Source organism: Aptenodytes forsteri, unplaced genomic scaffold (assembly GCF_000699145.1).
Source record: "Aptenodytes forsteri isolate BGI_AS27 unplaced genomic scaffold, ASM69914v1 Scaffold324, whole genome shotgun sequence".
Classification (NCBI taxonomy): domain Eukaryota; kingdom Metazoa; phylum Chordata; class Aves; order Sphenisciformes; family Spheniscidae; genus Aptenodytes; species Aptenodytes forsteri.
This window is the reverse complement of record NW_008795485.1, coordinates 1,280,464-1,296,082: the sequence shown is the minus strand read 5'-3', so window position 1 is coordinate 1,296,082 and position 15,619 is coordinate 1,280,464. Positions and strand designations below refer to the sequence as shown.

The window sequence follows — 15,619 nt, the reverse complement described above, 5'->3', positions numbered from 1 at the left end:
CCAGCTGCCGGGCAGGTGTTCTCCAGGCCGTCTTTATTCGGCAGCTCTACGAGCTGTCTCTTTGCATTTCTTGTGCGCCCGTTGATTCGGTTAGGCCTGGGTTTGCAGGAAGCAATGGCTCTGCCGAGGACGGTGAATCAGGTGGGTTTTGCCCGTACGTCTCAAATGGCCAACAGCAGCTTCCCAGCCCCTACCCCACGACGTGTTTTACCCTGGTAGATCAGCTTTCTTGAGGGCTCAGCTCGGCTGACCCCATCCTTTACTCTCTTGTTCTTTGAGCGGGTGACCACGCATCCCTGCACGGTTAGTTGGGTGACTTCACGTTGCTCAAAACTCATGGTTAGCTGTGCATGTAACCAATTTAGATTTAATATTTCCTGCTTTCTTAGAGGAGAGGGGACTGCCACACCCACTCTTCGATCAGAGTGGAGATGTCCGTGTTTTGTGGACGTGCCCAAGACCTACAAGCCAAAATAAGCTCAAGTGTTCCCAGTGATGCGACTGTGCTCGGCGTGCGCGATGCCTCACGCCTGTGGCCCTCTGTACTTGGGTTTAACCCTCAAAATCACTGCACGAGCCATGGGCCTGCGACTTTTGCATTGCAAATCATGCGGTGTAGGAAAGTGAACTAGAGGTTTTCCCACCCAGCCCCGATTCTGCTGTTTAATATTTTTGCTGGCCTCGCTTGTGCGTAACGCTGCTTTTTGGGAAAGAAAGGGGAGGACAGGCAGAGAGAACCTGTAAACAATGGAGTGTAAGTGAGCCCATTCATCAGGAGCTAGCTTATGACCTCCTCCTATTTGATGATGATCGTCGGTGGAAATTAAGCATGAATTTCGCTTCCTGCTCCACTCTGTCTCTTCTGTGCTGCCTTGCCTGCTTCTGATTCCTCATTTTGGAAGACTTTTGAGCCATACATATTTAGAATAACTGCTTTGAATTCACATTATTGCCCAAGCAGGGTGTGTTAGCTGCTGTGGCTGCACCTTAGTCTTTTTGCCCGTCACGCCACTTTAACAAAGCGCTGAAGTTTGTACTGCTGGTGGCACTTCCATAATGCTTTCAATCTCAAAACAGCTTGCCTTATATTCTGACTTCCCTCTGCCATGAGATCAGTAGCTATATGAGACAATTTAACAGGTAGGGAGACTGAGACGTAAAGGAGTGATGTGTCACAGGGAAGATGGCTGTTCCAGACCGGGTACCAGAGTCCAGACTGTGGACAGTGTGTCCTGTGCAGTCTCCTGTGAGACAGAACCCATTTAAGAGTTCATTTCGCCTGCGGTTCCTGTGTCCTGAGCATGCCACCAAAACGTTGGCAGGTTATTTTTGTAATCTGGAAACCTTACAGCTCTGAAACCCTGAAATTACAGCTTATACCTGATTGACATGCTAATGTCTTCTAAAGTGTGGGAAACATCAATCCTTCCTCTTCTTAAGGCTGCCAAGTGCCAATCTGTGCCCTTCTGAGGTAGCAGAGAACTTAGTACACTGACATTTGCCTCCCCTTGCTTTAAATTCGATCGTTGCCTTCTGCGTCGTGGGGGAAGATGATACATTCCCTTTTTTATGTGGCACGTGGCTTCTCCCTGTCACTTCAACAAGGACTTTCTTCTCAATGGACATGTATTCAATGCAGAGAGAGTTGGTTTATTTATGTCACCTGCCTGCCCAGCCTAAAGGGCTTGATGGCACTCGCTGTCCTGCGTAAGCGAGGGGTGTTCTAGTGCCAATATTTCCATTATAGCGATAAGGTGAGCAAAGGGGTGTAAGAAACGGGCATTACTTAAAAGCTGAAATCTCATGGTGCATCTCAAGGAGCAGAGAACTGAGTCTCACTGCAGCTCCTGAACTCTACTAATACTTCTCAGAAGACTCCTCTGCACAGTTTAGTGCTGACAGTGAACTTGTGTGTATATGACTGTCTGATGACTTAGGTTTTTGTTTCCTCATCTAGCTGTATCAGATTGGCTAAGGCTTCACTTTTTAGAAGGACTGCGTGGGTGCTTTGTAGTCACACAGCTCACGTGTGGGGTTGGGAAGGGCAGATTTCATTGATGGTTATGTGTAATACAGAGCTGTTAATGCAAATTGCAGAGTTTTAAGCTTCTGTTGCTTTGACTTAAGGGAGAAAATGTGGAAGTGTAGAGAGGATTGCTTTCATTAAATGAGGAAACCTGTAGTCGTTTCCTGCTGATGCAAGAAGGTTGGGGGGGAAACTGAAGCAATGTGACCATGTTGGTTACGTGACCTGGTTTGAAGAGTGCTTCCAAAGGTGAATGCTCTTCCCTCATCGGGGTTCACATGGCCATTAACGTGTTATTCAGGGGCTGGTGGGACAGTTGACTCAACTGCCTCCCCGCACACTTGGTAGTCATGCACTGAACACTGGCTTTGTGCAAAATCGGTGAGGATCTCCACTGTTGCTTATTCCCTGGTGCGAATCAAGACCACTCAAACTCTTTGTTGTCAAAGGATAAGCAGGAACAGTTCAAAGCCTCCTAGCCCTTCGTTTTTGCTCTGTCACTGTTTGCTGTTCCAGAGAAGCAGTGGTGTTTTTTCCTCTCTTTACAGTGGCAATGCCTTTGGCCTGAACTGTTGTGTAGAAAATTATTGGAAGGGATTGCGTGAGCTGCTGGCTCCTCTTCTCAAACACTCTGAACATAATTACTATTGATAATAGGTGACCCATGTCACTCTAAGGCAAGCCGAGTTCCTGATTTGTTGTAGTAGCTGAGGCTGTGCGGACCTCTTCCTTCCTGTTTCACGGAGGAAAGTTCTGGCTCCAATGGAGAGCAGTGAACAAGTGCAGTACACTGCAGCCACAGGCTCCCCTGGTAGGTTCTCTGAATAGTGGTGAAGGAAGTAGTCATCTGGAGAAGGCAGTTGCTCGTAGCTGTGAAATCTCCTGCTGTTCCTCACTGTGTCACGTGGGATTAAGCATCACTGCTTAACCTGGACTTCTGTCTTCCTAGAACTCTACTATGACCGAGGAAACCACCACGAGTTCGTGTCTCTGGTGAAAGACCTGGCCCGTCCTGGTGAATTCACTCAATCGCAGACATTTGACTTTGAATTCACACACGTGGAAAAACCTTACGAGTCCTACACAGGGCAGAATGTGAAGTTACGGTGAGTCTCCTCCCCTTGCTGACCCTGGTTCTTGGTTCTGTGCAGTGTGCAAGTACTGATATTTACCGTGATGATACTGGAGTGCAGCATCCCTTCCCAGACATCCTTGCAAGCCTATAATGTAACTCCAAATGAATTTTGGTGGGCTGAGTTATAAAAGGCTGTCTTTGAGGGCTCTACTTTTACAAGCATGCATCAGGCTTTATGGAACTTGTTTTGCACCATTTAAGTAAAAAGAGACACTAGCCCGTTCTGAATCAACCAAATACTTTCTAATTTATTTGGTAACTCAAAAACCAAAAGAAATTGTTTGCTTTAGTCTCCAACGGGGACGTTTTTGCTGCCTTGTAATCGATCTTGTCAACTTTAATTGTGCTCTATATGCAAACAGATGCCTAGCTTGTATCTTGTTCATATGTTGCAAACTGTATTTCACATCTAGGCACTCCAGTTGACTTGAAATCTAGTCACTGGATTCGAAGGGGAGGTTGGAAAATTCTCAGATCTGCAGAAAAAGGTGTGTCTGTGGAGACCGGTGTGATCTAATCTCTTGCAAAAGGGCAGTGGTTTTGACATGTGCAAGCTGTTACTCAGATCCCCAAAATGGTGCTTAGGTAACTCGGGCTCACAAATGCATGAAAGCTTAGAGAAGCCTGAGAAGAGTCTGCTTTTCCATTTGAAAATTCCCTTCCGTCTTTTCCAACATGGGGTATTGGCTGCTCCAGAAGCCAGGGTACCAGTAAGACTGCTTGGGTAGCCCAGTGCAATCCATTCAGCCCCGTGTCCCTCCCTCCTTCATCTCTGTTGCTACCTGTACAACCCTAACAGGAGGGGGACTCTCCTTGCAGGTATTTCCTCCGAGCGACTGTCAGCCGCAGACTGAACGATGTGGTGAAGGAGATGGACATAGTTGTGCACACTCTGAGCACCTACCCAGAGCTCAACTCCTCTATTAAGATGGAGGTGGGGATTGAGGATTGCCTGCACATTGAGTTCGAGTATAACAAGTCCAAGTAAGTGTCTCAAGAGCAGCCAGTGGCTATGGGAAACCGTCTGCTACAGGGGACAGCTTGGTTTGGAAGCCCGAGGCATGCGTCTTGCATGTGATCCTCAAGGGGATTCTTTGTTCACGTGCTCCAGCGAGGCTGGCAGACAGTTCAGATCCTGGTTGAGGATCTTCGGGTTCCTCTCCTTGCCCATAGATGTGCTCTCTGGACCAAGGAGTGGGAAGCAATGGCTGTGGCCTACTGAGCTTGGAGCACAGCGTGAGGCTGTTGCGGTAACTTCGCATTCCCTGTATCCTCGGCAAGACCAGTATTTCCAAGTGTCTTCAAAGTCTAACGTCTGCTCTTTACCAGACAATACAGCTGAAGTGGGACCCTAATTCAGGCACAGAAGTTGGAAACAACTCTTTTCAGCTACTTTTAATGCATCTTTCCCAGCTGATGCTAGCAAATCTCCCCGCAGTGTAACATTTGGCTTAGTTTTAATTGGCCTAAAAAATCGCTTTTGGAGGCTTTGTTGTCGCAGGGGTTTCTTGCAGATATTCAGCCTGAAATTCTGTTTTTAATTTATCTGATCATGCTAAATGTTCTTGTTGATTTCCAAAAGACCGGAGAATGAAAGATGAAGTGCTGTTTACAGCAGCCTAGTGGGGGTGGGGGTGGATGATACGCTATCTGAAATTTACATCTGGGGCTGTGGATAAGAGCAAAGTGCCTGACAAGCAAGCTCCTGCTCTTCAGTCTTAGTCCTGGTCTGCTGCGCGGTGTTTGATTGTGGTGCTTTCTTCCTTCATGTGCTAGGTATCATTTAAAAGATGTGATTGTTGGAAAGATCTACTTCCTGCTGGTACGAATCAAGATCAAACACATGGAGATAGATATCATCAAGAGAGAAACAACAGGGACCGGACCCAACGTATATCATGAGAATGACACGATAGCTAAATATGAGATCATGGATGGGGCACCTGTGAGAGGTGAGAAGGCAGATGAACCCTTCAGAATTCCTCTTCTGAAGTCTTTTGGGGTGGGAATATGAGTCCCGAAGTATCTTAAGCTGCATCTGTGTGCTCAGTAGTAGTATGCATCCTATTTCACTGGTGGACTCACGGCAGTTTAAATAGGTGATTAAATATGATCCCCTTCCTTCTCTGGTATGATGAGGGGGAATTGAGGCATCATGAGTTGCAATGACTTAATTCTTTTGATGAAGCACTGGCAGAAGCAGGAATAGATGTAAATTCACTGTTGGCATGGGCCACCAGCTGGCATTGCTGCAACCTGGAGCAGAAAGATGGTGTTCTAGCTCTGTGCCAATCTCCTGTGCCACTTGTTTTCCAGTTCTATTGCCCAGCAGAGTCACCTGCCAGAGAGAATGTCACCTTACTCATTTTTTCATACAGTGCTGTCTTGATGCAGGTCACAAATGAGTCCTATGCTGTTGAAGTGGAGATGGAATAGCTGTTAGCAAGGGCAGGATCTGGTTATGGACCGTGCACGCTGATTTTTTGAAGGGAGTTGAGGTCTTTTAGCTCATCTTACTCCACTTGTGGAAACGGTCACAAAGTTTGTGGCCTAGTGAGATTTTGTTTTGCTGGTGCTCTCCTAGTTTATATCTGTGCGTTCTGTCTCTGCTGATGGTTCTGTGCACTTTGTAGGGGAGTCCATTCCCATCAGACTCTTTCTGGCTGGCTACGAGCTGACTCCAACGATGAGGGACATCAATAAGAAGTTCTCGGTGCGTTATTACCTCAATCTGGTGCTGATCGATGAGGAAGAGAGACGCTACTTTAAACAGCAGGTGAGAAACAGAGCTGTTAGTTCTTCTTGGACCTGTAGACTGTCGCTTGGGATACTATGTTATAAGGACCTTCTGGGAATTTGGGATTCCAATGGGGGAGAATCATGTTCTTGACGGAATATCTGTAAGGACCAGACAAATTAGAGTGTGCAAAGAGGGTCTAAAAGGAATGGTCCATGCAGGTCAGATGTGCGTGGTGGCAGGGATGCATGTAGAAGGTGCCCACCTGGGACTTCTTTTCCACTCTGTTGCCGTGTGGTGGAGCTTCTGTGCTTCACCTTATGAATTCCAATGTGGTAGCCGACGGCAATAGGACAGAGCTGCCCTAGACGTCCAGTGGTTGCCTCTGTGTGCTCAGATCCCAGGGAGGAGTGCTCTACCCAAATTTTCAGGAAGGCTGCAGTGCGAGGCCTCTGCTTGCCACTGCAAGTGGTCTCATGTGCATGGCTGCGGGTGGAACGTGCCAGCATGGGCTGAGTTCTCACTGGGTGCAAGCTGCTCGCCTGGCAGCTTGGTTCAGCCTTTGGGTCTGGGAGGGGCCAGGAGAAGGTCTCACAAGCCCTGACAAGCCCTGCTGGCTGTGTTACTACAGGAGGTGGTGCTTTGGCGGAAAGGAGACATAGTGAGGAAGAGCATGTCCCACCAAGCAGCCATCGCCTCCCAGCGGTTTGAGGGGACATCCTCACACACCGAGGCCAAGACCCCCAGCCAGCCTGCAGAGAACAACAGCCGGCAGTGAGAGGCCACGCAGAGGAAGGCTGCTGTGGAGCCAGTGGGGACAGCAGCAAGGAGGAAGAAAAAACACTTCAGAGACTTCATGAAAATAAATACCCGTTTTTGACTTAATTCCTTTCTTCAAAGGACTCGTAGGGTGGGAAGGGGATGGGAGGGCAAGGCAAGCTTTGGAGCACTGGTGGTGCAGAGTTGAAGGTACCTCAGTGCTTCCCAATCAACTACATTCCTCTGGGGTCGGCTACTTTGAGGCGTGTGTTCGGAGGCTGCAGAGCTGCCTGATCTCCTCTTTGCCCTGAGACCCTTTCAGTGTGGCAGCGGGGAGGGAGAGAGCAAGTGAAGGCCAAATCTGCTGCTTCTTCCCTGCGGTGTGCAGGTTGCTTCGGGGCTGTGTAGGATGGATATTTTTCTTGCCTTTCTGAAATCTTCACGAGGGAAAATGACACAGTGATTAGCTGGCAGGCAGAGGAGGGAGTCAGAGACTGAGGTGCGGCCTACTTGAAATTGCTTAGTCTTATCCCCTCACTGCCTCCCCTTCCTCTTCATGCTGGCATTGGATTCCTTGTCACAAACAGTTATATAATGTAGTTGAGTCAGCCCTGGGACAGCCACACAGCCGCGTGGAGCACGGGCAGCAGGCGTGCTGTTGTGTCCTTGCTGTGGAGCTCCTGACTTGCCGTGTTGCATCAAGGGGGAGCTGTGGCTGGTAGGAGGTAGTGAGGCATGCGAATGCAGTAGGAGGTGGCACAGGTTGGGCAGAGCAGTGAAGGTCCCAGTGCTGCTGGGTGTGCAAGAAGGGGGCAGGAAGGCTCCTGGCGGAGAGCAGTGCCTTCCTAGTCTTGTCCCAGCAGCTGCCTGAGTGCCCCTGAGATTCAGTCTCTGGTTGCTGCACTCATACAGGTCCCAGTTGCTGCTGCAGAGCAGGGGCAGACCAGCCTTGAGAGGTCTAGAGAATAGTTTTGGAACGTGAGAAATAAATGGGGGCTCTCTTGGGAGTGGGCTTACGCTGCACACGCTGCCCTGCTCATGTCTGTGCTTTTGTGACAGAGCGGGCTTTGTAGTAGGGACAGACGGCAGTATAGAAACACGTGTGTATTGTTTTGTTTGCTCCCTCGCGCCTGTGAGATGAGGATTAGTAAGGACAGAAAGTGAATGCAATTGTTTTAAGAAGCTCATGGCCTGTGTGTGCTGCTAGATGAAGCCAAGCAGCAACTGGAAGGACAGTAGAGCTCTCCGATTCCAGAGACACATTCCTGAGGCCTGAGCTGAAATCACCAGTGAGGTCTGAGGATATGCCATGAACTGAGAACCTGAATGTGGGTTTTTTCTTTTCTAAAATAAGCTTCTTGTAGTCTTCAGCTAAGTAGAATCATGAGAATGTTCCCAGAAGGGAATCACTCCTCCATTAAAAATTAGATGTGGCTTTGTAGACTTGATTGACTGAGTCTGGAGAATATCCATCCTGTTTAGATGCCCTTCAAGGAAGCAGGTGGTTAGACCTCCTACCAGATGGAGAGACGAGCCTGCACTAAATGCTGGGATTTGCAAGTGGGATTTGTCTGGATTTCGCTATGAGTTTGTGGCTCACTAGGGTTTTGTCCAGCTTCCTTTTGACTCTGGAATGAACCTCTCCGCCTCTGTCCTACAGCTGAATGTAGAACAGTTGTCTTGTAGCTGGGAAATGGAAGTATGCTTTGTTTAGTGGAACAGTGCTGGTGGAGGGAATGGGGCCTGGGTGGGAAGGGGAGCTTTTTATGTAATAAGACAGCTACTGTATTTCAGTGATAAATGTGTGTTTCTGCTTGCCAAAGTAAGTTATCTTTTACTCACCACATGTAAGGTTGTGGTTTTTAGTAGAGCTGGACAGTCTCGCTCTGTTGTAGAGGACACTAATGATCTCATCTCTGCTGAATGCTCGTGTCACGCCATGTTTCTGCTCTGTAATAGTGAAGACGTGGCTTGCTTTTCTTTACATGAGAAGTCTGTGCCATGGGCTGGAGCCGTGTCTTCCTAAGACTGAAGCAAAAGCTTACTTTAGACAACTACCTTGTTATGCCAGGGCAAGGGGTGGTAACCTGCTGCAGGTCTCGCATGGCAAAGGAATCTGGATGTTACTTTTGACACTCACTCTACTCCCCCCCTCTGTGCAGGGGGAACCACCTGTGTTGTGGCAATATACAATCTTTTAAAAGAGACAAGTGAAGCTCCCATTGGGAGCCTCTGGGGATAGCAGACTATCTTTCCATGGCTAAGCTGAGCACAGCAGTGCCCTAACTACCCTCTAGCTTTCCCTCAACTCCCATCCCCCCTAGAATTTTTTTCCTTGCCTATTCCTCTTGATTGTAGGCCATGTGGTATTAAAGAAACCCCATGGATGAAGATGTCTCTGCATTCCAGGAGTGTTTTGTTTACTGGCCAAAGAGCATCAGTACAGGATGTAAGATAATTGTCTGACAAGACAATGCACTGTAAGGAGATTTCTATCAAACATCTGTTCATCACTTCTGGAGGGATTCCGTGGAAAAGGTGCATGAGCCTATATGTTGGGTTGGTTTGGGTTTTTTTTTTTTCCTACTTTGTGCCCCTCTCCTGTGTGTCCCTACTTGTGGAACCACAATTTAGAAATGATCCCCATTTTTACTTAATCTAAATGGACCATTCAACCTGTTACCCACTAGGCCCTCTGTTTGTCTGGGGTGGAGCAGATGTGCTGAGCATCTTTAGAGAGAAGTTGAAGCATAAGGTCACTCCAGGACACGGTACTTTAGAAAAGCATTTCATTAGCATGGTAAGGGGCAGACGCTACTCGAGCAGTCGTGTCCCCTGGAACTGGGTGGTTCTGTTCAGTACTTGGGTCATTCCCTCTCTCCCAGGCAGAGTCAGGCAGGGGGGAGTGTGCAAGTACTAAACCAAGCAGTGCAACCTGTAATTAAGCCTCTGCTGTGTTTACATGTTTCTTAATTCGTTGTCTTTTCAATGGCTGTATTTTAAAACTTGGGTTTTTTGTCTCTCCAATTAAAAAGAGCCAGCCCTGGCTGTCAAACGCTGTGCATGAGTTTGTCTGATATGGTTTCTATTGCCTGACCCGGGTCTGGTTTTGTGTGGGTTTTTTTACGGTATTAAGATGTTTTTCTTCAGTGCCATACTGTGCAGCCCTCCAAACACGCTCGAGGAGTTTGTCCTTTGTTGTCTTTAAATTCTTAGTCTTTCTTTAAGCTATGTCACTGCTTAGAAGCTGTGCTGGTCGAGGACCCATGTAGCTTAAAAATTAGCAAGCTAGCTTTATTTTCTTCTATTTCTCTGATGTCAGTACTAATATAACAGGAAGTTTTGTACCTGCAGGAAGTTAACATTGTTAACTTTGCAGCAATCAGGCTGGATGTGTATATACATCTAAATTTTCTTGTTCTAGACAGAAGCTTAGTGATACCTTTCTGCAGAAAAATGTTCCTCTGCAGTACATGGAACTGCACTGGGTCCTGTAGTAAACATCCTCAAGGAGAATGTGTCGTCCTTCAAGAGAGAAACTGCAGATTTTTCCACTATTAAAAATTGAGTAGCTGCAATTGATTCTAAAAGGCTTTATTTAAAAATAAGCAAAAACAACAGTGTGTCAGAATAAGGGACATGTAGCTGCGAATCATGTGCGGGCATGTTCTTGTTGCTGCGATTGAGCAAGTAAACTTGAGAATTACGCTGGTTTAGGAGGAGGCATCAGCGGGCTGGGTAGAAGCTGTGCTGCTGTCAGTTTCTTAATGTGGCTTTTCCTCTTCCAGGCTCAAGACAAAATCAAATTCCTCTGCGTTGAAAAGGTAAGGAAGAAAAAGCCGTCAGTGGAACTTCCAAGTTCTCTGAGTGAGGGCTGCCTCTCAGAGGGAATGGCACCAAGAGTCCAGAGAAGAAGGTTCTTACCTTGTGTCAGTGGTTGGATGGAAAGACGTTGTCTCGTGAAGAGCATCATGTTCTTTAGGGGGCCTCCATCTGCTTTATGGGCCAGGTGGTGAGCCTTGATTTCAGAAAGGGGGATGAAACGTTTTGTCATCCGCACAAACTGGACATCCACCTGGGAAGCGATGGGCAGCAAAGGAGCATGGTTGGAGAAGGATATAGCCTCCAGATGTCACATAAGATCTTTGGGGTGGATAAAGATTTTAAACTGAAGCAAATGACTGATGCATACTATCTTATAATGGTATGGAAGTTTTTCCTTGCCCAAGGCTAAAATAACTTTCAGATACTTCTGGCAGGTGATCTGTTTACATGAATCTTAGCACTGTGCACTAGCAACATACGTTCATGTTGTCACAGGCAATACAAAATTAAGATGTGGGATGTAGCCAGCCTGTGAACAGTCACTTCCCTATAATTTAGTGTGCCTCAGAACTACAGCTTTCTTTGCTGTAGGCTGAGAGGGGTACATAAAGATGTTCGTTCTCTTTCCTAACCCAGAATTCTGCTATGCATGGAGGTCAGCTCTGCATCCAAGTAAGATTTGAAAATTTAGGGAGATACATTTTGGCAGCCTTCTGGAAGAGATAGGAGAAAAGGTTGGATTTTCTCTTGAGAGAGAAAAAGGTAGCTAGGCCAGGACAGAAGCTTAAGAAGGTACGCAATACAATGCAAAGAGGCTTCTACCTTCACTTGGCTTGCACACAGAGCTTGAAACAGCTGTATTTAGTTTACTACATTACCATGGACCATTTGGGGTTCTCTTTTCTGCTGGAGGAATCATAATGAGGATCCTTCTGATCAAATTGTGTGTGATCAGGGTATGCCTCCTTTACGATCTGAAGCAGAAGGGGAGAAGAATGTGAGACAAGTTCCCATCAGTTAAAAACTATTGTCAGCAAAGGGTATGAAATGCCCTTGAGCAAGCTGTGACTAGATGTAAGGAATAATCCTGGTGCAAAATCAGCCTTGCTTTCCCTGAACTCCATTCTAATGGTGAGATACATTTCCTTCCTTTACATTTCTTGGGTCGAAGCAGTGCAGAACAGTATGGCTGTCAAAGCATCATCATCACCTCTTCGGAGAGCAATGTGGAAGGAGCACATGCAACAGAGGAAAACTGGGTAGATGATGATAGTCTTTGTGACGAGTTCTCTTAAAGAAAAAGTTTTTCTGTGCCCTAGGTTTTATACTAATGTCTCGCAGGCTCAGCTCACAAATTCACTAGAATTTAGTGAATCGGATTTTAATCAGAGTGTGGAGCAACACTTGACTTGGCTGGAAGCGCTCTGAAATGTCAGCAGGAAAGCAGCAGCTTGGTTCCATTTCTCTGGGGAAAGATGCCTGAGTCAGCCCTGCTGTGATATGTACCATTGAGCCTAGATGCCCTAGGCTCATTCGCTGCTCTGAGTGGACAACTTTTGCACTCCTTTGGTGCTGAGACAGAAGTAGGGCTAACGAGCTGTTTGATAACCCATCGATTATTACTCCCCCCCCCCGCCCCCCGAAACACAGAAGGAGAAAGAGGCACTCACCTTAACAATGCCAACAATGCCAGGCTCTTTACAGTTACTGTGGTAGAAGAAGGCCTGCTGCCCAAGTTTCATGGCTCTCAGGAAATTCCTTGCCTGTCCAGGTATAAACGAGAGACTTTGAGCTCTTGGTATCAAGCTCTCAGGGTTTCATTATAAGCAGCTAGGAACAAGAACTAACAACAAGAGAGGTATATGTGCTTCAGAGCTACTCAGATAAGGTTTCCTACAGTTGTACAGATGTTTTGTGCTGCAATGAAATGAAGTAAAAACAAGGCTAAAGAGCAAGATCCTGTTGGTTAGAAAATATTTGGGAATTCAACAGCTCAGCCACCCTCATTCAGAGATAGCAGAAGACTTTAGTTAGCCATCAGCAAACAAGCAGCAGAGCAGATCACATATAAGGGGGAAGCATATATATAGTAGGGGAAGCACACGTGGATTTCCTTTGCAGAGAGGCCTGGAACAGAAAGCTGTACACTGACAACGCATAGGATTTGGGTAAGTACAGACTTGCTAAAAGGTATCAAGGGAAATAAAAGCTGGTCTAAGTTAAAGACCAAGCTAAAGAAAACCCGAATGATTTGACGGAACACTACCCAGCCTGAATCTACCTTTGACCTAGAGGCAATTAAGCAGAAGTTTTGACTCCTGACAAAATGCACCTGTAAAAACAGGCAGAGTGCTTCAAAAGGAAATCCTTCAACAAGTTACCTGTGGGAGAGCCACCTTTTTTCTAGTGCTATTTCAGTGACTCCATCTCTGACATGTGCCCCTTACCTGGTAGTTTCTTACTCCATCCCAAAAGGTCGTCTGATTGGGCTGAGCTTTCAAGTCATCAATGCTGAACTGCCAAATGGAATGAAAATACAGGTTAAGTTCAGGAGGTAGTCTGATCTTTATTGTGTCATTGTCTACAATGTCTGTTATTGTGCCTAAACATTTGTTCCTAGTAGCTCCTTCAATTATAGTACAAACTTGACACAATTTTTTTGGTTTCCACAGGGACTAAAGAAAAGCCTTCACAAAGGGAGGAACACTGCAGCAGTGTAAAGGCAGTCTGAAACAGGTGCTGCCCCTGCTATCAACAGCTAAGCATCCTGAGGACCTGATTTCCTCTTTTATTACAAGTATCAAACCCCAAGGTTGTCACCCTGGAAGAGAACAACATTATGTCTTTCTATTTCCAGGAAGACAAATGGTTTTTGAGAAGTAAAGACACAATAGTGTTAATACTGCAAACAATCTGAATTGTCTGATCCTGTAACTCAGCATTCAGGCACTAATGCTCTGGATAGTAGTGAAACTGCTTCTGTACTTTGCTGAGTAAGGATGGGTGTCGGTGCTTACTTTCACATCCACTCCCTTCTCGAGCCTGCTCTCTGGCTCTGATTTCAGAAGCCAGTGACAATAGGTTATCTTGCTTTCCTCCCCACCAGAGTCGGATTCTTTTGTCTTCTTCCAGTTCTTCCATCCTGACTTGGAGCTCCCAGCTGGAGGTTTTGTGGACTTCTCCTCTTCCTCCTTATCCGGAGTCTCTTCCTCGGTTTTGGCAATTTTAGCATCAGGCTCCTTTTTATCTTAAAAGAAACAACAACAAAAAAGATCGTTCAGATAAAACACACTTTGTTTCTGATAAGGACCGGTGTTGAAATGTTTTTAGTCATCCAAGCTAGTTTCACATACTGGTATTTGACTGCAGCAGAAGTTTGGTGCACCCGAGATGCTATGTGGAAGGTAGTAGCATTACGCACCAGTGTTTCTGAGTATTTCTAGTTTGCATCTGACATAAGGATTTTTTTGTGTGTGTGTGGTGTGCACAAACATAGTTTAACAGTCATAGTTAATCATAAAAAAACCAGGATAGACCATGTTGCTCACATGAAGTGTAGTTGAATTTTTTTTTTTTAATTAATCGCTGAGAAATCAATTGCAGGCAACAAAGTTGATTTAGGTGAGTCTGGTGAATAACAGGAAAATTCAGCAGCAAAGCAAGCTATTTCAATTACTGCAGTAGCTGGAAACCTTAGATTAAGCCTCCACTGTGCTACCTGTTCAGAGGGGGTCTATATCCCTGTTTGTCCAGGACCCAGACAGAAAAAAACAACAAGTGATTAAAGGGTAAGAAGATGGTTATTTGCTGGAGTTGATTAAGCAGATGAGTGGCACAGATGAGCCAACTGCAATTTTTTCATCTTACACTTGAAACACCACATAATGCTGCCTCAAGTGCAAGGTTTTTGCCTTTTTTTTTTTTTTTTTGCAGATGGTACCACATCAGCTTCCTGCCACTGCACTGGGTATACTTTGACTGACCATCTCTAACGCTTAGGATCTGAAAACTCTTCGTAAATGGGCATGAGTTACATTTCTTAACCACCTTGTGCTGAGAATACATCATTGTCCCTATTGTATATCTAGCAGACTTGTCTCAGTCACACATGGATGCTCAGCCCATTTTTACAGAGGAAATGCTGTCTATAAGACGTGTGGCTTTGAAAGACAGATGGTTAAGATGACTGTCTGTAGTTTCACTATAGCTTGGAACCTCAAGTGAGAGATGCTAAATTAGTTAGGATGCCAGCACAGACCTGCTACTACTCCTTTGTCTCTCTTTCTGCTTGGCCAAGGCATCTCTGGTCTCTTTGAATTATCTTGTCTTCACTGAGAAGCACCTGCTGAATGAGAGAAGGAAGAATTACTGCTTATTCAGGCAAGCTGAAAAAAGTAGAGATACCCGAGACGGAGAACAGTAAAAGCTGTACAGTAAGCAGAGAGTAAATAAATTTCCTTCCTTGAGCTCAGCCATTTCCTCTATCAGTGCGAATGCTGGCACTGGTTGAGGACCACACCCTTGGCGTGTTGGAGGCAGGCAGGCCCTCCACAGCAGTGCTCTGATGGACATTAGCAGAAGGGCTGCTTTTCTCCACAGTGGCGCAGCTGTTGGAGAAAAGTCCCGAAGGTGCTTGGCCTAAGCGTGGCCCCTCTCTGCCGTGCAAGAGGAGCTGTGCTTTTGGAAATGGGAGAACAGCTTGCCTCCAGAGCTCAGTCCAGCCTCGCACCAGGGGTGTCTGGCTCAGCTTGTTGCTCCCAGAGATTATGCATGCAAAGTCCCTTCGGGAAAGGGAGCAAGCTGGCTGGCCCAACCCCTGCCCCCTTCTGCCAGCAGCCCGTTAGAAGTTATTTGGCTCTCAGCTGGCCTCCTTCTGCCAGAGCGGGTGGCATCAACTTTTCCACCTTCTATGCCAAGCTTCTCCCATCCCTCCCACCCACCCCAAGCTCCCCCTCACCGGCTCCGGCCGCGGCAGCGCCCCTCGCCTCGGACCGGGGGGAAGGATGCTCTCGCCTTGCCCAAGCCTCGGCGCAGGAGGAGGAAACACGCCGCCCCTCGCCCGACTGGAGTCGGAAGTAGGTGACCGTTATGCAAAAAATAAGGCATGGCCTGTAGGCTTGCCTCCTTCCCCGCAGCC

General features: G+C 46.8%; 2 protein-coding genes across 6 annotated transcripts in view; one reads left to right on the top strand and one right to left on the bottom strand.

Annotated features, from left to right (window-relative positions):
- VPS26B (VPS26, retromer complex component B) overlaps positions 1-9,719 on the top strand; it is a gene marked incomplete at its 5' end in the record, with an annotated part of 12,513 nt that extends 2,794 nt beyond the window's left edge. Inside the window, 5 exons of the mRNA XM_019472604.1 lie at positions 2,973-3,132; positions 3,981-4,145; positions 4,938-5,113; positions 5,795-5,937; positions 6,530-9,719. Of these exons, the coding sequence (XP_019328149.1) occupies positions 2,973-3,132; positions 3,981-4,145; positions 4,938-5,113; positions 5,795-5,937; positions 6,530-6,676 (791 nt within the window). The remainder of the gene's footprint in view (positions 1-2,972; positions 3,133-3,980; positions 4,146-4,937; positions 5,114-5,794; positions 5,938-6,529) is intronic.
- A 516-nt stretch (positions 9,720-10,235) lies between these two features.
- The window catches only part of THYN1 (thymocyte nuclear protein 1), an 11,121-nt gene continuing 5,737 nt past the window's right edge, over positions 10,236-15,619 (bottom strand). For 2 of the 5 annotated variants that reach the window (XM_009281296.2, XM_009281292.2), the window contains exons 2-8: positions 14,741-14,827; positions 13,500-13,729; positions 12,930-12,998; positions 12,153-12,245; positions 11,361-11,456; positions 10,582-10,732; positions 10,236-10,468 (exon numbers count right to left, since the gene is read on the bottom strand). In XM_009281296.2, coding sequence (XP_009279571.1) covers positions 10,422-10,468; positions 10,582-10,732; positions 11,361-11,456; positions 12,153-12,245; positions 12,930-12,998; positions 13,500-13,729; positions 14,741-14,783 — 729 coding nt within the window. In that variant the 5' untranslated portion in view covers positions 14,784-14,827 and the 3' untranslated portion in view covers positions 10,236-10,421. Of the gene's footprint in view, positions 10,469-10,581; positions 10,733-11,360; positions 11,457-12,152; positions 12,246-12,929; positions 12,999-13,499; positions 13,730-14,740; positions 14,828-15,439; positions 15,614-15,619 lie in introns of those variants that run through there. The other 3 variants (XM_009281293.2, XM_009281294.2, XM_009281295.2) reach the window with 3 other exon arrangements.